This window comes from Mastigoproctus giganteus, chromosome 2 (assembly GCF_048544385.1).
Source record: "Mastigoproctus giganteus isolate SK-2022 chromosome 2, ASM4854438v1, whole genome shotgun sequence".
Taxonomy (NCBI): domain Eukaryota; kingdom Metazoa; phylum Arthropoda; class Arachnida; order Uropygi; family Thelyphonidae; genus Mastigoproctus; species Mastigoproctus giganteus.
Window position 1 is genome coordinate 188,713,030 of NC_143576.1, and position 23,047 is coordinate 188,736,076.

The 23,047-nt window shown below is 37.6% G+C and overlaps 1 protein-coding gene across 5 annotated transcripts in view; it reads right to left on the minus strand.

Moving 5' to 3' along the window:
- Positions 1 to 23,047, minus strand: part of PCB (Pyruvate carboxylase) — a 593,745-nt gene that overhangs the window by 51,061 nt on the left and 519,637 nt on the right. For all 5 annotated transcript variants that reach the window (XM_090389678.1, XM_090389679.1, XM_090389675.1 and 2 more), the window contains one exon: positions 7,924 to 8,067. In XM_090389678.1, coding sequence (XP_090245804.1) covers positions 7,924 to 8,067 — 144 coding nt within the window. The remainder of the gene's footprint in view (positions 1 to 7,923; positions 8,068 to 23,047) is intronic.

The following is a 23,047-nucleotide window of genomic DNA, read 5'->3' on the forward strand; positions in this document are numbered from 1 at the left end:
CCAAAATTTATTCTTCTCTTGACTTCCAGCCATTTATCATTATTACAGCTAATAACTTGTCCCAGATAAGTATATGACTCCACCTTTTCAATTACTGCTCCTTCAATCATTATTTCCCTTTCTGTGGCATACTTGTTCATCATTACTTTTGTTTTAGCCATATTCATCTTTAGTCCAAAATCCTTACTAGCTGTGCATAACTGATTAAGATTTTCCTCTAATTCTTTGGGATCATGGCTTATGACCACAATGTCATCTGCAAATCGTAAATGGTTTAGGTACTCTCCGTTCACATTGACTCCTTTCTGCGACCAGTCTAATCTTCTGAAAGCTACCTCAAGGGCAGCAGTAAACAGCTTCGGAGATATTGTGTCTCCTTGTCGAACTCCTTTCTCAATTTTAAATTTCCTACTGTCTTTGTCTAGTCTAATAAAGGAGGTAGCACTCTCGTATATTTTCTTCAAAATCATAATATATGGGGTATCAATGCCTTGTCTTTCCAGTGCCCGAAACATTGCCTTATGCTGTATGGAGTCAAATGCCTTTTCATAATCCACAAATGCCAGGCATAATGGTGTTTTATATTCATTTGCTTTCTCCATTAGCTGTGATATTACATGAAGGTGATCCATAGTTGAGAATCCTGTCCTAAAGCCAGCTTGCTCTTTCGGTTGATTCTCATCCAGTATTCTTTCTAATCTGTTAGTAATGACCCTTGTGAACAACTTGTAGATGTGGGATAACAAGCTAATTGGTCTATAATTTCCAATTTCTGATTTATCTCCTTTCTTATGCAGCAAAACTATGATTGCATTATTCCACTGCTTAGGCGTCACACCTTTTCTAATGCACTTTGTGAAGAGCCTTGCCAGTTTTTGTGTTATGTCTCTTCCTCCCAATTTCAACAACTCTACAGTAACTTCATCTTCCCCCGGGGCTTTCTGATTCTTCATTTTCTTCAATGCATGTTCTACCTCATCAGGAAGAATATTGGGTATGTCGTATGTGTTGCTACTTTGCAATCCATCTTCCCCACTGCTGGCATCATTCCCCTGCTCCTTGTATAATTCTCTATAGTAGTCTTCTGCTATTTGAATTATGCCTTCTCTGCTGTTTATAAGTACACCATCGCTATTCTTCAGTTTCAGTATCATTTGTCTTTCTGTATTACTGCTCATGACTGCTGATTTAAATCCTTTGTTTTCCCTTAATGCTTGTTCTACTTTTCTTGTGTTAAATCTTCTTATGTCCTCTCTGAGTCTCTTTCTAATGGCTTTGCATAACTCAGTATACTCAATTTTCTCCCTGTCAGTGTTTTTCTTGCTTTTCATTTGTCGTCTTCGGTTCATCATGACAAGTGTTTCTTGACTAATTTTTTCTTCTTTGGATTTCTTTTTCCCTATAGGTTTCTTGGGCTTTATCACTTTCAAAAAGTTGTAATATTCCTCGTCGATATCTTGGTCCTCAGCAGTCTGCAGAAGCTCAAACTTGTTCTTAAGTTCCAGTACATACTGCTTTTTCTCCTCCTCTGTTATTTCAAAGACCTTTGTATTATTTACTCGAGTCAGTTTTTTCCTTTCCTTTCCTACATCTATATCAAGTGTACATCTTACCATTCTGTGATCACTTCCAACATTTACCTTATTCAGGACGGTAACATCATTCACAATATATCTTCTGTTAGTGAGGATGAAGTCGATTTCATTAGTAGTTAATCCATTTGGACTCTTCCATGTCCACTTTCTGTTCACCCTTTTCTTGAAAAAAGTGTTCATTACTGACAGTCCTTGAGATTCTGCAAATTCCACAAGTCTTTCACCTCTTTCATTTCTTTCACCAATTCCAAAATTTCCTATAGTTCCCCTTTCTGTGCTGTTTTGTCTTTTTCCAACCTTAGCATTGAAGTCTCCCATAATAATAGTGTAGTGGGTTTTCTGCTCATCTAGAAGACTCTCAATTTCAGTGTACATTTCTTCAACCTCTTCATCATCATGGCTCGATGTTGGTGCATAAATCATTATAATCTTTAGCTTGTATCTCTTAGAAATCTTGAGTATTAGTCTTGACACTCTTGGTGATGTACTTTTGAATTCCAAAATGTTGTTTTTAAAATCTTTATGGACCAGAAACCCAATTCCACCTTCACTCCTTTCACTGTTTCCATTGGTGTACAGCAGATTTCCACTTGATAAACTTATAAGTGATTCATTTCTTCTTCTTGTTTCAGCCAAACCGATGATATTCCAATTCACATTTTCTAATTCCTTTTCCAGCTCTAATATCCTGTCTTCACCGATGAGTGTTCTTACGTTATAACAGGCCAAGTTCAGTTTCCGTGCATGGCAGCCTGGTCGTACCCAGAGATTCTTAGCACCCTCTGCTTCCACTCTAATCCTCTCGCTGCCGTAAGAGGGAGAGTGAAAGCTGCTGGGGACTGAGGGCCATTTGTTTCGTCGTGCTTTCATATTGCTGGAGGGGTTGGTCTTTTCCTCTTCATGCTGACCAGGCATCTTGAAGAGAACCACTCTACACGTTCGTTGCCACCTAAGTGACGTAACAGGGCTTACCATCGAGAAGGTGTGCATGAGTGGATTTTAGGGAGGCAGGCCAACCGGACTTCTCCTAAATCTTCTGTAATAGAGAGATATTGGATCCATCAGTGTTTTAGGCTGAGTGTCTGATAACACACAGGATACCTGTTCCCCTCTAAGATCCCACTGTACAGAATTAAAAAAACTGTCGGAGACCACTGTACTCTCCTTTACGGAAGCAAAAACCCTTTTCTTTACCCCTGATAGTAGTTAAATCTTTAATTAAATCCCACGTCAGTACACTGTGATCACTGCCACCTAGTGGATCTTTTATCTGCAAATTCCTAATACATGAATAATCACTGCTGATAACCAGATCAAGAGTATTACTTTCTCTGGTTGCCTCTCGAACATGCTGCTGCAGAAAACAATCATCCAATAAATCCACAAAAGTCTGACTAGTGTGTGAGTGCCCAACCCACAAGTTCCAGTCAGTATCTGGGAAGTTAAAATCCCCCATTATAAGACATTCCGATTTACTAGCCCACTCTATTTCTCCGTACAATTGTTCATTGTACTCATTCAAGTCATTAGGCCTATAACACACTCCGACTCTTATTTTTGCTTTCGCAGTGCTTATGTCACACCAAACTGACTCAACAGTGCACTGTTCATCTATATCAACTGGATGCACTTCTTTTGATTTTATGTTTTTCTTTATTAACAGCATAACACCTCCTCCCTTCCTATCCTGTCTGTACACATTGTACTCCCCAAATTCCAGTTCGGCATTCCTTATATCTGTGTGACACCACGTCTCTGATATCCCAACAATATCCGCCTTTGATGTCTTGACCAACACTTCAAATTCATCAAATTTATTTAATATATTTGTATACTTGTATGTATACTTGCAAGTATACATGCACCTATTCTTAATTACTCTAACACATCCCATATACCCACCTGTTTCACGATGACTGCCATCCGTCCCTGAAACCCCCAACACCCCTCGCTCCAGGTCGCTACTTATTCTAATAGAAGTTGTGCAAGAATCAACTTCACCTCTGCCTACGGCTACTGTTAAACTATTAGTCCTTGTATCCCCCCAAGCTATCAGTTTTCCGACCCACCTAACACTGCCTCAATAGCATCAGCAAATGTTCTTGCACCCTTTCTATTTAAGTGTATCCCATCCCTGTAGAAGCAGTTTCTCCTGTTAACAAGTACAGTCCAGGCTGAAAAAAATTCTATCCCTTGAGCCTTGCACAATCTTTCCAGGGCCGAATTGATTGACAAAGCTCTCATCATATACTCCCTCCTATCGTGTCTGGGCAGAATTGCAGACACTTTCAAATTCAACCCTATTTCACGGCTTTTTTTCAACAGTGACCTGCACTTGTTAAGTAATTCTGCCGGTCTCCTACTCTTAATATCATTAGTGCCAACGTGTACAACTATATCACCTTTTGTGCCCCTAAAAGATGATATCTGCTCTACAACGTTCCATTATCTTGAATTACCGATATCGATGATCTTTACATTATTGCTGCAAATGCTTGATCTTTTTCTCACAAACAACCCTTCTAAGTACAAGGTTGAAGTGAGAGGTCCTTTAGGCACTTCAGATCACAACTTGGTGATTGTCTCTTCTCCAATGGAACCTTTATCTCATGGCTATTCCCAACCTCGTATTGTTTGGCATTACAAGAATGCAAAATGGGATGACCTGCGAGACTTCTTTTCTTCTTTTCCTTGGTCTGATTACTGTTTCAAAACTTCTGATGTCAACGTTTGCTCAGATCGTGTCAGTGAAATTATTCTTGCAGGAATGGAATCCTTTATCCCACACTCCACTTTAAAATCTCGTCCTTTATCTTGGTTTTCCAATAAATGTGCTAAGGCTGTCCAAGAGAAGAACGTTACATATCGTAATTGGCTTGTTTCTAATTCTTCAGTTTCATTTTCTGCCTACACCAAAGCTCGCAACAATTGTAAAGCTGTTATTAATCAGTCCAAACTAGAGTTTGAACAGGCTAAGAGTAGAAAACTTGCTTCTTGCCCTAGTGGTAGCCGAGCATTCTGGTCTCTTGCCAAAGCTATTGGCCACAACTTTTGCCCATCTCTGCTCCCACCTCTGTCCAAACCAGATGGTTCTGTTGTCACTTCAGCCAAGGATAAAGCTGACCTGCTAGCATCCCATTTTTCTTCGAGCTCCTGTATTAATGATCTTTGTAAAACACCTCCCACCATTCCTAACATGCTCCATTCAATGCCTCCTGTGGTCTTCTGTCAAAAGGATATCAGAAGGATTTTGATGAATCTTGATGCTAAGAAAGTGGAGAAATACCTTCAGGTCCTGAAGGTATTTCTCCACTTGTTCTCAAAACCTGTGCTCCTGAACTTACTCCTATTCTTTGCCGCCTTTTTTCACTTTCTTATTCCAAACGTGTTTTTCCTTCTGCTTGGAAATTTGCTCATATCCAGCCAGTTCCTAAAAAGGGTGACAAATCCCTCCCATCCAATTATCGTCCCATTGCAATTCTTTCTGCTCTTTCTAAAGTAATGGAGAAATCAATTAACCACCAAATTTTAAACTACCTAGAAACGTTCTGTCTGATCAACGTTCGCCAGTATGCATTCCGTCAGTGTCGATCCACTGGTGATATTCTGGCTTATGTTACCCATTTATGGACTAATTCAATGGAAAGGTTCGGTGAAACACAAGTAGTTGCTCTTGACATCTCAAAGGCTTTCGATCGTGTTTGGCATAAAGGTCTTCTAAACAAGCTTCCATCTTATGGTTTGCCAACTGTTTTTAGTAATTGGTTATCCAGTTTTCTCTCTGATCGCTCACTGAGGATGATGATAGATGGCTCTCTGTCTTCTAACTTCTCCACTAATGCCGGTGTCCCCAAAGGTTCAGTTCTTTCCCCCACTCTTTTCCTCCTGTATATCAATGACCTTCTTCCATTGACTGGAAATCCTATCCATAGTTTTGCCGATGATAGCACATTGCATTCAACTTTCCATTTTGAGAAACCTTGTCCAGCTCAATCAGCTTCAAGTTCTCGAAAATCTGCTGCCAATTCCTTAAATGCCGATCTTCAGGTAATTCACCAGTGGGGCAAAGACAACTTAGTTGATTTCAACCCTTCTAAAACTCAATCTTGTCTTATATCTCGCAAAAAGGATTCTTCTGCTCCTATGCTTATCTTTAGTGACACTCCGATTTCTAGGCAAAATGATATATCTCTTTTGGGGATTACCCTGACTTCTAATCTCTCTTGGCACAAGCACATTACAAATATTGCTTCCTCTGCATCTAAAAAACTTGGTTTTCTCTTTCGCTCTCGGCGTTACTTTTCCCCCAAACAGCTGCTCACTCTGTATAAATCGCAAATCCGCCCTGCCATGGAATATTGTTCCCACATCTGGGGTGGTGCCCCCAAAACCTCTCTCAGGCTTCTTGATTCCATTCAGAAGAGGGCAGTTAGGTTAATTAATGATTCATCTCTAACAGAGTCTCTCCACTCGCTTTCTCATAGACGCACTGTTTCTGCTGCATGCCTCTTCTACAGATACTTCCATGGGCACTGTTCTTCTGAATTGGCTTCTATAATTCCTGCTCTCTCTTTCAAAACAGTCCGAACACGTGCCGCCACCAGTCAACATCCATTTACTGTCCAACTTCAAACCCACAGAACCAACTTTTCATCTTCCTCATTTATTCATTCAACTGCTGTTTTCTGGAACAACCTTCCTTCATACGTATTTCCTGAAAATTACAATCTACAGAAGTTCAAGTCCAATATCAACAAATATCTTCTTTCGTCTTCTCAACCTCCAACCCAAGCACGGTACTAAGTACTATAGGTTATAATACCTCTCATGTTTGGGGTTCTCATAAAAAAAAAAAAAAAAAAAAAAAATGGAGAAAAGAAATTTTATCATGGACTGAGAAATACTACATCCACTCTTGCACTTCAAGCTGAAATGATCAGGTTGTAGAGTAATCTTCTATTTACTATGCAAGATACTTTATACGAGCTCATCAGTAAATGACAAGATCTTTCCATTCTAACGTTAAATTGTCAAAGTTTACATGCTCACAGTGACAATCTTACTGATGCAGTCAAACAACAATCCAATTTACTTCTACTTTCTGAAACGTGGCTAAATTTTGGGGTTTTTTTTTTTAGGAGCATTAGCAACTAAGGCCATATTTCTCTGGGGATATGCGGTGATCATTCCCTGACCTTTCCGCATTCTCCGTGTTTGGTGGTCATGGGCCCGAACCTGGTCTAATCAAGAAGCGTGTGCTACGCACTGCTGCTCCTGCCCACCTGGGTACGGAGGCGCTTGTGGCTAAATAACAAAGTAGAAGTAAGCATACCTAACTTAGACTGTGTTGTCAATTCAAATGAGAAGATCAACAAGCTGCAGTGTAGTAGTTTATCATAAGAAAGAAAAATCATACTCATGTTGTTACTTCTCATATGAAGTAATTTATAGGAAATGATTTATCGACAAAGTGTTGACAAATTCGTGTGTTAGACCTGTTGGAAACATTTATGCAGCTAAATGCCTTCTTCCTGATGGTTAAACTATATTGTTGGTAGTCATTTACATTTCGCCTAACCAAGAGATTGAACACATCACTGAATTCATCCGTTTCGTTTTACTTTCTCACACAATTAAAGGAGCTGCACTGCTACAATAATTTTCTCACAAAAAATGTGACCGAATACCAATAATCCTCAGTGGAGATTTCAACGTTAATTTTGCAGATACTCAATTCAAACCTTTGACTGATTTCTTAGAAAATAAATTTGGACTAATGTTAAATACTTCTAGATCTGTATGGACTATTAATCATGGAACTATAATTCGTGCTGTGTTTCAAAGACATTTACACTCTTTACAATTTCAATGTATGTTATAGACCTGTGGATTACCGTATGAACTTCCTTTACTTATTAGCAAACCACTGATATTAACGTGTCCAATTGTCTGGCTAATGGAGCTTAGCCAGAGCTTGTAGTCTAATGTCAACAAATATCTTCTTTTGTCTTCTCAACCTCTAACCCAAGCACAGTACTGAGTATTATAGGTTCTAATACCTCTCGTGTTTGAGGTTTCCATAAAAAAAATAATAAATAAAATAAAAAGTATAATATTTTAGCTATCACACATCCATTGTAATTAAATTACCTATTGAGTGTTCTCTAGAAACTGTTAAAAAAAAAGCTTTAAAATGTTAAACGTGTTTGGATTCTTTTCATACTAAACCACTTTATCCTTGCCAAAGCCAAGGATATTGTTACATAAAATAAAACATTCTTTGTGCATACAGCGTACACATGCTTTTTTTTTTTTCTTTACTACTTACCTTTGAAACAGATTTATCTTTTATGAAAACTGATCTTAGTTGCCCATTCAACTCAAAAAATACTTCTCTTTCCCCATTTTCTGTAATTCCATCAGACACTGCCAAGGTTTTGATATGTAGAGTCTTTCCTTTTTCAATAGTCACCTAAATGAAGCAATATTTTATTAGTGAAGTATTTCACATTAATATTTATATTACAGTGGATTCCGGTTATTTGGGACAAATTGCGACTAGTGCATTTTGGGCAGATTAAGAGGCTGCCCAAATTATGCAAAGTTTTGCATAAACAGTTAAAAATACAGTGGACCCTGCTTTACACTTGATTCTCTGTACAATCAAATCCCGTTATGATGGTTTCACCATAGTAAAGTACCGTTTACTATACGATGTGTAGTAAGCAGCGGTCATTGTGATCATATTTGTGAATTTAATTTTAATTCTATTAAATAGCAATTCTAATAACAGGAGGAATATTATCCACAGGCTATAAAAGTAAAGATATATTAAGCACAAATTTGCACTTTATTACATTACCAATTAAAAAAATTAAATGACACATGAAAATCAGAAAAATATTTTCTGAAAGCTTAAAAAATAGGAATGAAAAGATTCTGAAAATTTATGTTTTTTATATGATAGAAGATTTCATGCAAGGGAAACACATTCCACCATAATAATGTAGAAAACCACAGAATTCCAGCTGTCAGTATTATCATAAATTCAATAAGATCGAGTTTACTATCCGTTTATAATAGATTGCACTAACAGAAAAGCCTAATAAACCAGAAACTGCTCATTGTTTTTACTGTTTTATGGTTTTGACCTCCAGAAATCTAACTGGACCACGTGGCATGGTCAGAGACAATTGTAGGGTAATCTCAAGTGCTGCGGTCTCCTGCCCAATTAAACAGCATGTTGTCCTAATTAAGCAAAAAAAAAAAATCCTGGCTATTTTCTCAATTAGGTTCTTTTTTTTATGATTTGTTCCAAATAAACGGCTGGCCTGATTAACCAGTGGCCCAAATAACTAGAATACACTATATAATGTTATAGTTAATAGAAAACTAGAATCAATGGAATATGAATTTTTCAAATACTGAAATAATTCAGTCTTAACAAAGGAGTAAAATTATATGCTATGTTAACATAATGCAATGAATCAGATATAATAAGTAAATGCCCATACCCATATGCATATTAATAACATATGGCAAACATTTTACAAAAGTTGATATCTAAATTAAAAGTTAAGCAAAAAAAAAAAAAAAAAATAAATAAATTAATGATCTGTAGAGTCCTATTTTAATTGACTATGCCGACATTCAAGTATTGTTAAATTTAAATTAATATTATAGTCATTCTGTTAATTAAAACTTATGAATGATATAAATCACAATTAGGATATATACATAAATGATATAATAACTTCTGCCCGAATGTAACCAGCATTCTCTAGAAAATATAAAAAAAGAAAAGAAAGTAGATCTGGTTTTGATGCCCAATGTTTTCATATCATGGAGCATATGAACAAAATATATCTATATCTACTTTGACATACAGCATTTTGGGCTCCCACATGAAAGAGCTGATAAAGAAAAAATTAACTGTATAGACAAGAATTGGAAGAATTGTTTGTATATGAGTGGCATGTTTATTTTATTAAATAAAAAAAAATAAATAAAATCGGCTGCCCAAAAACTGGATATTTTAAGTGAAGGCATAGGCAGTTTTTATTTCTTTCTTTCTTTCTCTCTCTCTTCCCCCCACCCCCCACATACACACCAGAAAAAAAGTGAAATTACTTGAGCTTTCATGTCAGAAACAGAATAAAAAAATTTTAGGTGTCTCTGGTATCCAGATGTTTCTCTAATTAGTACTATTCACAGCTAGACTATGGCACAACTTGAAACCAGGCACAACATAGCAAATTTTGGATTGACGTGATATCACAAATCACAATTTGCAAATTCTTATATTTTGGTATAAGTCTGATTGACGTCGATAAACCCTGATGCAACTTTCTAGAGGCAGCACATTTGCTAGTCAATTAAGCACACCATAATATAAGAGGATGCAAACTGTGGTCAATGGCTGAAGGAATTAACCACATTTAAGAAAACAAATTGAAGGCCTTTAAATTTCTTTACATGATTAACTTTTATATTTTTTTTAACTTTTTAACTGTCTTATAATGTACATCCATCTTATAATCTTCATGCTGTATTCATCTACTCATAATTTTTATCCCAACGTTACACAAGTTAGTTAATGTATGCAGGTATTTAATTTATGATAACTGGTGACATTAGCATTAGTAGAGGCATATCATGCAAGAAAGCAAGCTTGTTCAGCATCAGCCAAAAAAAAAAAAAAAACAACCACTACTCCCATTTCACCCCTCCGTTCGTTCGAAATACCTGTCCAGCTGAGCCTTAAATTTGTTTAGGCTATCAACTTCAACAACAAGCGATGGGAGTCTATTCCACAAACCAACTGCCCGCTGGCTAAAGGCAAATTTCCGCACATCTATCCGACATCCATCCTTCCTCAATTTGAATTTATGCCCTCTCAGGTGATTATTCTGAGCAAGAGGAAGAATCCCATCGGCATTGAGCATGCTCAAGCCATTCAAAGCCTTATACACCTCTATCAGATCACCTCGCCGATGCCTAGTCTCCAGGCTCTGTAATTTGCAAAACTTAAGAGCAACCCTTTGTTCCATTCACTAATCTTGTTGCCCTTCTCTGTACTCGTTCCAGCAGCTCTACATCCTTCTTGAAATAAGGCCTCCAGACCTGTATACAGTACTCAAGGTGTGGCTGACCAATGCCTTATACAAGGGAATAATCACATCCCTGTCCCTGCTAGAAAAATTCCTGTATATCATTGACAAGACACCATGAGCTACTCTTGCAGCTCGTCTGCACTGCTCAGAGAACTTCATATCTGCCTGCACAATTACCCCCAGGTCCTTTTCATTCTCTACCACTGTCAGCGTAGTACCACAGAGTTGATACGTTGATCTGGGGTTACTGTTTCCCATATGTAGTACTTTACATTTGTCAATGTTAAACTTCATTTGCCACCTCTCAGCCCATCTGCTCAACCTTTCCAGATCCTGTTGCAGCAGCATAGTATCAGTAGTGTCCTTAACAACCTTGCCAACCTTGGTATCGTCTGCAAACTTGGACATTAAGCCTGATACACACCATCATCAATATCATTTATAAATACAGAAAACAACAATGGACTCAACACTGAACCCTGAGGAACTCCACTAATAACATTAGTCCACGTTGAGCAGTGTCCATTGATTACCACTCTCTGTCTTCTGCCACTCAACCATCCCTTTATCCATAGCAGCAATTTGCCTCCAATGCCACACTTCTCCAATTTGAGCAGCCGTCTTCCATGCGCAACAGTATCAAAAGCCTTTCTAAGATCCAAATATATAATATCAAAGTTATTCCCTGCATCCAGTTCTTTTGTGACTACATCATAGTATCCAATCAAATTGGTCAGACAAGACCTGCCCTTAACAAAACCATGCTGTGTCTGAGCTATAACTGAATTCTTGTCCAGATGATCCTGCTGTGCTTCTTTAACCAGTGCCTCCATTAATTTTCCTGGAACAGAAGTTAAACTAACAGGTCGATAATTACTTGTGTCAGCCTTTGATCCTCCTTTGTGAATTGGGGTTACATTTGCACATCTCCAGTCCATGGGTACCTCCCCTGAGTCCAAAGAAGCTCTCATAATTATGGCTAGGGGTTTGCTTACTTCCTTTGCTGCCTCCTTTAATATAACTGGATAGATCCCATCCACCCCGGGTGCCTTTTTTATGTTTATCCTCAACAATTTCTCCTCCACTTTCCTCTCAGTTATTAGAAAATCATCTAGCTCACTGCCAATGTTTACTTCACCTACGACATTCCCCTTCCTGAATAACTCCTCATGTGTGAATGTAGATGCAAAATACTCGTTTAGATTGTTAGCCACCTGAGCAGGATCCTCAACTGTTAAACCATCAATATCCAGTGGACCAATCTGATTCATCCCTTTCCTTCTTGAGTTTAAATAGGTAAAGAACTCTTTTCTGTTTTTCTTTGCATCCTTTGCCAAGGATTTCTCATAATCTGCCTTTGCCTGCCTAATCTCCTTTGTGACTTGGTTACAGACCAACTTATATCTATCATAGGCTTCCATGTCACCCATTAATTTGTATGTATCCCATGCATTTTTCTTCTCTGCCATATGTCTCATTAGTTCATCTGACAACCATTTAGGCCTGAACCTTGAACAATATTTCTTGGTTGGTATGTAAAGCCTGGTAGCTTCCAAGATTAGTTCCTTGAATGCTTCCCATTTTGAATTTGCTGTTGGTAACATCATCAGTTGGTCCCACTGTATAGAATTTAAATACTGTCTCAGACCATCATAGTCGCCTTTACGAAAGCAAAAACCCTTCCCTTTACCTCTGATGGTAGTTACCTCCTTCCCACTTCAGCACACTGTGATCACTGCCACCCAGTGGTTCCTTTATCTGCAGATTCCTAATGCATGAAGAATCACTACTGATAATCAGATCAAGAGTATTACTCCTTCTAGTTGCCTCCCGAACATGCTGGTGTAGAAAACAATCATCCAATAAATCCACAAAAGCCTTGCTAGTGTGTGAGTGACCAACCCACAAATTCCAGTCAATATCTGGGAAATTAAAATCCCCCATTATAACACTCTCTGATTTACTGGCCCATTCTATTTCCCTGTACAGTATCTTATTATACTCATCAGAGTCATTAGGCCTATAGCACACTCCTACTCTCAATTTTGATTTCCCTATGCTTATGTCACACCAAACTGACTCGACACTGCCCTGTCCATCAATGTCGACTGGCTTCACTTCCTTGGATTTTATGTGTTTTTTAACTAATAGCATAACCCCTCCTCCCCTCCTGTCCTGTCTATCCTTTCTATACACATTGTACTCCCCAAATTCCAGTTCTGCATTCCTTATATCTGTGTGACACCACGTCTCTGATATCCCAACAATATCTGCCTTTGATGTTTTGAGCAATACCTCAAATTCATCAAATTTATTTACTAAACTCCTAGCATTGGTGTACACGCAAGTATACATGCACCTGTTTCTATTCTTGGCTACCCTAACACAACCCATGTGTTTACTTGTACCGCAATGACTTCCAGCAGTCTCTGAAATATCCTGCATCTTGTTTTTCAGGCTTCTGCTCATTCCAATAGAAGCAGTGCAAGAGTCTCTTTCACCTCTGCCAGTGGCTACTGTTAATCCATTAGTCTTTGTCTCTCCCCAAGCTAGCAGTTTTCCGACCCACCTAACACTGCCTCGATAGCATCAGCAAATATTCTTGCACCCTTTCTATTTGAGTGTATCCCATCCCTGTAGAAGCAATCTCTCCTGTTAACAAGTACATTCCAAGCTGAAAAAAATTCTACCCCTTGAGCCTTGCACAATCTTTCCAGGGCCGAATTGATCGACAAGGCTCTCATCATATACTCCCTCCTATCGTGTCTGGGCAGAATTGCAGACACTAACACAGACACAGACATGGTCTGAGTTAGCATGACTAAGAGTAAAAACAGGTGCATGCATACTTGTGTGTACACCAATGTTAGGAGCACAATAAATAAATTTGATGAATTTGAAGTACTGGTCAAGTTGCCAAGTGAGACATTGGAGGCAGTGTCACTCAGACTTATATAAGAGATGAAGAAAATAAATGTGTACAGAAAGGAGAGGGAGAGAGAGGTTGGGGTGTTTAGGCACTTAGTGTTAAGCACATAAAATTAAGGCAGGGATCCACTTGACATGGATAGCCAACACAATGTTGAGTCAATTTGGTGTGATGAAAACAAAAATGACAGTAGGAGTGTGCTGAGCACCTGAAGACTATGAGTATAAAAAACTGTACAAACAGAGTGGGTCAGTAAATCAGAATGTCTTATAATATAGGACTAACTTTCTGGATATTGACTGGATCATGTGAGTTGGTCATTCAAACAGTATCAAGACCTTTGTGGATTCATTAGATGAATGTTTTCTACACCAGCATGTTAGAGAGGCAATGACCAAAAGCAATATTCTTGATTTGATTACTGGCAGAAATGCTTCATGCATTTCTATAGATAAAAGAAACAAGTGTATTGATGCAGGATTTATTTAAAGCTGCAACTACTGTCAAGAGCAAAGGGAAGGGCTTTTGCTTTTGAAAAGGTGAGTACTATAGTCTCAATTTTTAATTATAGGCAGCAGGCCCAACTGATGATGTTTCCAACAGCAATACTCCAAAGGAGGAGCATTCAGGAATGTAATCGCAAAATCGACTACACTCTTCATACCGACTATGAGATACTGTTCAAACTTTAAACCTAAATGAATGTCAGCTGTACTGATGAGACTTGTGGCAGAAAAGAATGCATGGGATGCATATAATTATGTGATACAGAGGTTACAACAGATATAAACTACTCTGCAATCAAGTCACAAAGGTGGTTAGGAAAACTAAGGTAAATTACAAGAAATTTCTGGCAAAGAATTAAAGATAAGAAGCAAAGACATCTTTACTTACATAAACATTAGAAGGAAGGGGATGAATCAGGGGATGGTGCTTTAGATATAAATGGTTTAAATGTTCATGATCTGCTCAGGTTGTTGACAAACTCAATAGGTATTTTGAATCTACAGTAAGACTCCCATATCCATGGGGGATACGTTCCAAGACCTACGGATGGCTGAAACTGCGTATATAAGCAAACACCTGCTGACCCCATATATAACGTGATTTTCTTGTACACACATACATACTAAAGTTTAATTGATATAATAATGTATAATAAAGTTTAATTGATAAATTAAACACACAGTAAGACACTACCAACATTAAATACTGTAATAATAAAGTATTTCAATTTATTTACCGGGACACTTCAAGACCAAATGTTTAGTTTGATTTAGTGCATCGTGTCGATTGTTGTGTTCTGTCACACTGCAAAAGGACAAATTTTGTTTTGATTGGGATGTCAGATTTTTTTTTTTTTTTTTTTTAATAGTAACAAATTTTTTTTGCTTTTGTTTAGAAATTGTGAAAATGATGGGAAAATGCAAGAGTTGTGCTTTCAAATTAAACAAAAACTTCAAATTATTCAAAAGTTTGAAAACGGTGCATCCATTAAATCTCTAAAGAACCATTATAATGTTGGTGATCAAATCATATGCGACATTGTAAAAAATAAAGGGAAGCATTGTATTGAACACGTGATAGTATGTGTTAAGTTTTTTTCATTTTTTTTCCCGTGGTTAACCGCAGGTAACTGAATCAGCAGATACGGGGGGGCACAACTGTATATTCACAGAAGAGGAATTGTATAGGGTTGAGGATGTCAGAAGTGTATCAAATTCTAGCAGGAAGCTGAATGATTTTGTAATAACTGAGAGGAACGTGGAGGATAAATTGAAGATATATGTAAAATAGGCATCCCATCTGCCCTGACTAGTAGGGCACTACTAGTTGGAGCAGATGGGATTCTATCCAATTATGTTAAAGGAGGCAGCAGCAAAAGAGACATAAGCAAACCTTTATCCATGATAATGAGAGCATTTTTGGATTCAGAGGGAGGTCCCTCTGGACTATAGATGTGGAAATGTATCTCCAATTCACAAAAGGAGATCAAAGAGTGACATAAATAATTACAGACCTGTTAGTTTGACTTCTTACAGGGAAAATAACAGAAGACCATCTATGGAGGAATGCAGTTGCCCAGCAGTCACCCTATGCATTTGTTAAGGGTCTTCTAACCAATCTGATTGGGTACTATGGTGCCGTAACAAAGGAACTAGATGAAAACAATAATTTTAACATCATATACTTAGATATCATAAAAACTTTTGATACTGCTGCACATAACATATTGGAGCATGGCAGCATTAAGGACATTTTACTAAAATGGATAAAGGGGTGGTTGAATGGGAGAAGACAGAGTGGCTATCAATAGACACTGCTCTTCATGGACTAATGTTATTGGTGGAGTCCCATAAGGTTCAGTGCTGGGCCCATTGTTGTTTTCTGTATTTATTAACACATTTGCTGACGATCACACACCAGCGCGTGATGTCGCAGCAGTATTGAAGAGCCGATCACGCTCAGTCGCGGAATGTGGCATCATTACCCAGTAGCCAATCACGCGTGGGCACAGGATTCATTAGACTTTTGTATGAAGTTGTCAACTTCAGTTGGCATTGTGTTTCTGCTGTGAATAGTTGTTTCGGCATCAAGTAAAGGGTGTAAACTATATGTAGTTCTACGTGGTGTTGAACATTTTGTTACGTGACATGCGGAAAAGCCTTGTAATATGAGTTGTGCAGATGACAGTTTAGCAGGCCAAAAGAAGAAAAGTGCAATATAAAAAATCCCTTACAGATGAAGAAATTGCAAAAATGTTGGAGGATTTATCTGACATATATCCCAGTGACGTCAGTTACAACGATGACGAAGATTTTATCCCTCCAAAGGACGCTTCGGAAAGTGTAGATGAAGAAGATATTGTGGAAGAACTTCCACTGCAGGATTCTGGTAAGTTGGAAAACGTCATGTGGGAAAATGATGTAACATCGATGAAACAGTTTCGTTTCACAAAATCTGAGTCTTTGCTGCAACCTGTGTCAGGTGATAATGCTATTGATTACTTTCGTCATTTATTGACTGACAATATCTTGGATGAAATAATTACACAAACAAATGTTTATGCTCATGAAATACTTCTTCCCCGAGAAAATAAAGAACATTCTCTAATAAATGCACGGAAGGACACCACTATAGATGAAATGCTGGTATTTTTAGGATTAATTTTACATATGGGAACCATTCGACTGAACCGCATACAAGATTATTGGAAAACAGATAAGCTGTTCGGATTACATGTATTCGCAGACAACATGAGCAGGAATCGTTTCTTTTTATTACTGCAGGCCTTGCATTTTGCAAAAAATCCAGAAAAGAAAGAGGTATGTCCACGGGATCGCCTATATAAAATTCGAAAAATGGTGAATCTGTTCAATGCACGAGTCGGAAATATATTATCCAGGATGTGAGATTAGCTTAGATGAGTCTATGATATTGTGGCGTGGAAGGCTTGTTTATCGACAGTACATTCAAAACAAACGCCATAAGTACGGCATCAAGTTATATATGATCACAACGCCTACTGGCATGGTTATCAAATTTCAAGTACACCTAATTCTGTTTTTGCACGAACTTTTTTTACACGAATTTGGTTTAACACGAATTCAAAATAAATATTTCATTCTCTTTTTACGCGAGTCATTTTGATTTAACACGATTTCTATGAATTTTTTTTTGTCTAAATTCTAAGAAAATTTTTTTTTATTTGTGGCATATTAGTATCATTTCTATATTACACGCACCAATAGATTGGATAACAGCTAGTGTATGCGTTTTGAAACGCGTGCTTTTGCTTACCAATGTGTACGTCTAGGTATCTATGAATCATCAACGTTTTTATTGAATTTGGTGCACATTTACGGTATTCGTGCATTGTATCTTCGGCAGACATGTAGTAGTAAGCTCTATTTCAAAGTGAAAGAATCTTTAGTGAAATTTGTGCACATATAAATTTATTAATTTTGCCGATAGTCAATAAATTGTAAGTTTACAAAATTTTCATACCTTTTTTTATTAATTATAACTGAGATATTTTTCGGTAGCCCTTATATAATGTCGAATAATTCGCCTATTACCAAAATGAAAAGGAAAGCGATTTCTTTGGAACTTAAAATTCAAATTTTAGATCGTCTTGCAACTGGACAAGGGGCTACGTCTGTAGGAAAGCATTTTGGTGTACATGAAGCTACCGTAAGAACTATTAAGAAAAATGAAGCTGCAATTAGGAAGTCGGTATGTTCTGGAACAAAAGTAAGTGTTAATTCATCATCATATACAAGAGATATTGTCAAGGAAAAAATGGAAAAGGCCCTGGTAATATGGATAGAAGGTCAGTCACAAAAAAGAGTACCAGTAGATGGAAATGCCATCAAGCAAACAGCACTAAGAATTTACAGACAGATTAAAGAAAAGGAGCCAAGCACTTCATCTCAGTTAAACAGAAAGTATGAATTTTCTGCGAGTACAGGTTGGATGACAGGGTTTCTTAAAAGGAATGCTCTTCATAATATAAAAATTAAAGGTGAAACTGCATCTGCAGATGAATCGGCTGCTAAAGTATTCCCGCAGGAACTTGCAAAAATTATTGGAGATGGAGGATACACTCCTGATCAAGTGTGGAATGCAGATGAAACTGGTTTCTTCTGGAAACGAATGCCGAACAGAACGTATGTAGCCAAATCGCAGAAAACTGCTGGTGGTTTTAAGGTAGCTAAGGATCGTGTGACCTTATTATTTTCCTCCAACGCTTCAGGAGATCGTATGTTGAAACCACTGCTGGTAAATCGAGCCCTAAACCCACGTTCAATGAAAGGTGTAGATATCAATAAACTGCCTGTTCACTGGATGGCAAACAAGAAGGCCTGGGTGACCACTACTATTTTTACAGAATGGTTCAACAAATGTTTCGTCCCAGAAGTCAGACGTTATATGAATTTGAAAGGTCTCGAATTTAAAGTTCTTCTGATTCTTGACAATGCACCCGGCCATCCTGTCTTGGAACACCCAAACGTACAAATTTTATTTCTGCCACCTAATACTACATCTTTGATACAACCGCTAGACCAAGGTATAATTGCGACAATTAAAACATACTACGTAAAACGAACATTCCAACACGTTTTGGACAAACTCAATGATGAAACACTAACAGTCATTGATGTGTGGAAGAAATTCTCAGTTATGGATTGTATCAATCAAGTTGGATTAGCGTTAACTGAATTAAAACCAGCAACTTTAAATGCGTGTTGGAAAGCGGTTTGGCCACAATGTGTAAAAAGCAAAGATCCCATCATCCCTAATACGACCGAATTTCCCAACATCATTACAATGGCACACAAAATTGGTGGAGAAGGATTCGATGATCTATCGTTTGAAGATATTGATGAATTGTTAACCGACAAAGCCCTAAGCGAAGATGAAATATTAGAGGTTGTCCTTGGGACTCCTTATCCCACAGAACGTAGTGATAATGAAGAAAATGATCCTGTTCTAAATGCAGATTTAATAAAAGAAGGTCTGGAACTGGCCAGAAAATTAGGTAATCATTTTGTCAAACATGACCCTAATGAGGAACGCGCTGGGAAGTTTCAACGTGAACTGAAGTTGTTGACTGCCTCTTACAGAGAATTATATAACGGCCTAACCAAAACACGAACACAACGATTAATAACTGAATTCGTTCGTAAAACCGGTGAAACATCAGCACCAGAGGAGACTCGTGCTGATTTTGCTGAAGAGATCACAGAAAGAATTTCATTAATAGAGGAAGAAGACGATGTCCACAACATTTCTAGTGATGGCAGTGATATTCCAGTCGTACGCAAACGTATGCGCCGTTTATTATCAGAAAGTGAAAATGAATAAAATCTTGTTATGTGTAAAACAGATTTTTTTTGTTCATGAAGAATTTTTTTTCATTTCATATGCATACAAATTTATTTTAGTACATTTTAATTACATATTATTACATGTGTATTTTGTTGAAATAAAATAATAAGCTTAAAACGAATATTTTATGTTTTTTTTTAATTATTTTTACTGATTTTTTTAGATCCGGAACCAATCTTCTTTTCTTCCATAAATACAATGTCGTTTTTTACACAAATTTTTTTTACACATATTTTTCAGGAACATATCTATCGTGTAAAAACAGAATTAGGTGTATATACCGGTATGTTGGATGATTCTGGTGGAAAAGGACACGCACAAAAAGTCGTCGCGAACTTACTTGATGGGATGTTAAATGTCGAGTATAGCATATTTATGGACAATTATTAGAATAGCTATGAACTCGCTAAGTGTCTCTCTGACAGACAAACCCATTGTACTGGGACAATCAGAAGTAATAGGAAAACATTTCCAAAAGAGGTTCGAGAAAAAAAGCTGAAGAAAGGAGAAACTTTATCAAGGTGTGCCCGGGGTGTAATGACTAGGTGGAAGGACAGAAGAGATGTCAGTTACATATCTACAAAATACCAAAATATGTGGAAATGCAGAACAAACGAGGTGAACTGAAATCAAAACCACTGCCTACAATAGGTTTATGTCAGGCATTGACAAGCAAGATCAAATGCTTGCCTATTATCCTTGCAAAAGGAAAGCCATTAGGTGGCCTACAAAAATATTTATGCATATTTTGCAACTAATAATGATCAACGCACACCATATGTATAATAAATATTCACATAACAAGGTGCATCTTTATGACTTCCGTTTATCAGTGATCAGATCTTTATTGAAACAACCATCTGATCTCCCTCATACTGTGCATGATGTACTTGAACTGGAACATGTGCTCAAACCATGGGAAGAAAGAAAAGGTGGAAAGATATTGAGGAAGCAATGCGAACGTTGCTATTCCGAAGGGAAACGTAAGGATACAATATATATCTGCAGTGTTTGTGAAGGATCACCTGGCTATTGCTTAGATTGTGTGAACATTATACGTAATGTGACATTCTTACACATAGTATTTGTAATCTGTATTGGTTCAGTATGAAATAAAACATATTTCTTAATGTTTTTTGTTTTATTATTTACATACTATATTATTATGTTTTTGTGTCACACGCCAGCGCGTGATGCGGCATTTAAAGCCAAATTTGACCTCCAGTGCCTATCACGCAGTGGCGCGTGAATCTCAAAATCTTTTGGAACTGCTTATACGACACCTGAATATTGATATGGTATACCTAACAATCCCTTATTACCAATTTTCAAGCTTTTTCGTTATGGAAACACATTCGGCTTCTGGCGACAGTCTCCTCCTTCTGTGCCGTGCTATTGGCGATAGCATGCCAACTCATGACCGGCAGCGAATGTGTTAATGATATTGATGAAGGTTAACAGGCTCAATGTGTAAGTTTGCAGGGTGATTAATGACAGTAATGAAGGTATGTTGCTGCAACATGATCTAGAAAAATTAGGCAGATAGGGTGAGAAATGGCAGTTGAAGTTTAACATTAACAAATGCAAGATACTGCACATGGGTAGCAGTAATCCAGGAGTAGCATATCAACTGTTGGTACTACATTCGGGGTAGTGGAAAATGAAAAGGACCTGGGGTAATTGTGCAATCTGATATGACGTTCTCAAAGCAGTGAAGACAGGCTGCCAAGATGGCTGCCATGGGGATTTGCCATTGATGTACAGATATTTTTTTCAGTAAGAATAGAGTAATTATCCTGTTGTATAAGGCAATAGTTAAGCCACATCTTGAGTACTGTATACTGGTCTGGAATTCTGATTTTCAGAAGGATATGGCTCTATTGGGATGGCTGCAGAGAAGAGCAACAAGTCTGCATTCAAGTCACAAAGGAGGTTAGACAAGCTATGGACAACTCTACTAGTAGTGTACCTCAGGGTTCTGTGCTGATCCCATTGTCGCTTTTTGTCTTTATTAATGTCTTAAGTTTGCAGATGATACAATGGATAGTTAATGGCAGTAATCCAGGTGTGCTACTGTAACAAGATCTACAAAAATTAGGAAGATGGGCTGAGAAATGGCAATTGAAATTTAACATTGACAAATGCAAGGTACTACTGCATATGAGTATCAGGAATCCCAGATTAACATACCATGTGGTACCACACTCCGAATAATGGAAAATGAAAAAGACCTGGGGCAATTGTGTAGTCATTAAACCAGCCATCCCTAAATAACGTATATTTTTGTACACGTCTTACAATGGGGAAGTAAGTGAGAAGAAAGGATGACTGGAATAATAGGACAGTGCACAAAAAACATGGTAAAGAAAAAAAGGAGCATTTCTATCACTAAAAACAGTGTGGAGTAAAGAAATTCAGAAAGTAATTTTGGTGAAGGTAGCAGGTGGTTTTAAGCAATGACAGAGGTCCAAAGAAGAGACAGACTGGGAAGATAAGGCAGGCTACTCTCCTATATTTACTACTATATCTTCCTCCCAACTTCCATCTTCAGAAAGAAGGCCAGAAAGAATTGTGTGCAAGGCAAAATTTTAAATTATGAAAGGGAAGAAGAGAAGATATCTATCAACTGACAAAGTAAAGAGAAAGTAAAACAAGAGATGTGGAGTCTGTCAGGATGAGAATGGACAAGTTTTGACAAGAGAGAAGGATATTAGAAAATGACAGAGAAGGTATTTCAAGAATCTATTAAATGAGAAATTCCCAAGGGAACTAGTAGAAGCCACAAAACAGAATAAGAGGAAAGGTAACAGTGCTTTGTCTATAATAAAGGAATGTAAGTCTGAAGGACCAGATGGGGCACCAAGGGGAGGTAAAGAAGCTATTAGATTCAAAAGGAATCCAACTCATGTGATAAACCATAGGAATAAAATGTGATACACCAAAGTAATGCTTCATATCCCTCAAGAGTTCTTATTTGTTACCGCAGCAGATCGTATTAGCAAGATATTCTGAGGACAGAAATGTTTCAAATGAGGAGATAACTAATGCCAGGGAAAAAGCTTAAATAGCTTCAAAGGTGTGTCAGGGAAGTTAACTACACAAGAACACCTAAGTCTTAATTGTTTACACAGTAATGTCAGAAGTGTCGTCAATAAAATGAGTGAATTTTAACTGCTGATTAGGACAAGTAATACTGACATAATAGGGCTTACAGAATAGGAGATGATGAGTTTCAGTATAGTAGTAGTAGCATGTGATGCAAGAAAGCAGGTGTATGAGCTTATGCAGCATCAGCCAAAAAAAAAAAAAAAAAAAAAAAAACACCATTTCCTCCAAATGCCTGTCTAGTTCCTCCTAAAATTTATTCAACCTATCAACTTCCACAACGACAGATGGAAGTTTCTTCCAGCAATTAACCACCCGCTGGCTAAAGGCAAATTTCCGCACATCTATTCTACATCTGTCTTTTCTTAATTTGAATTTATGCCCCCTTAGGTTCGCAATCTGAACAAGTGGAA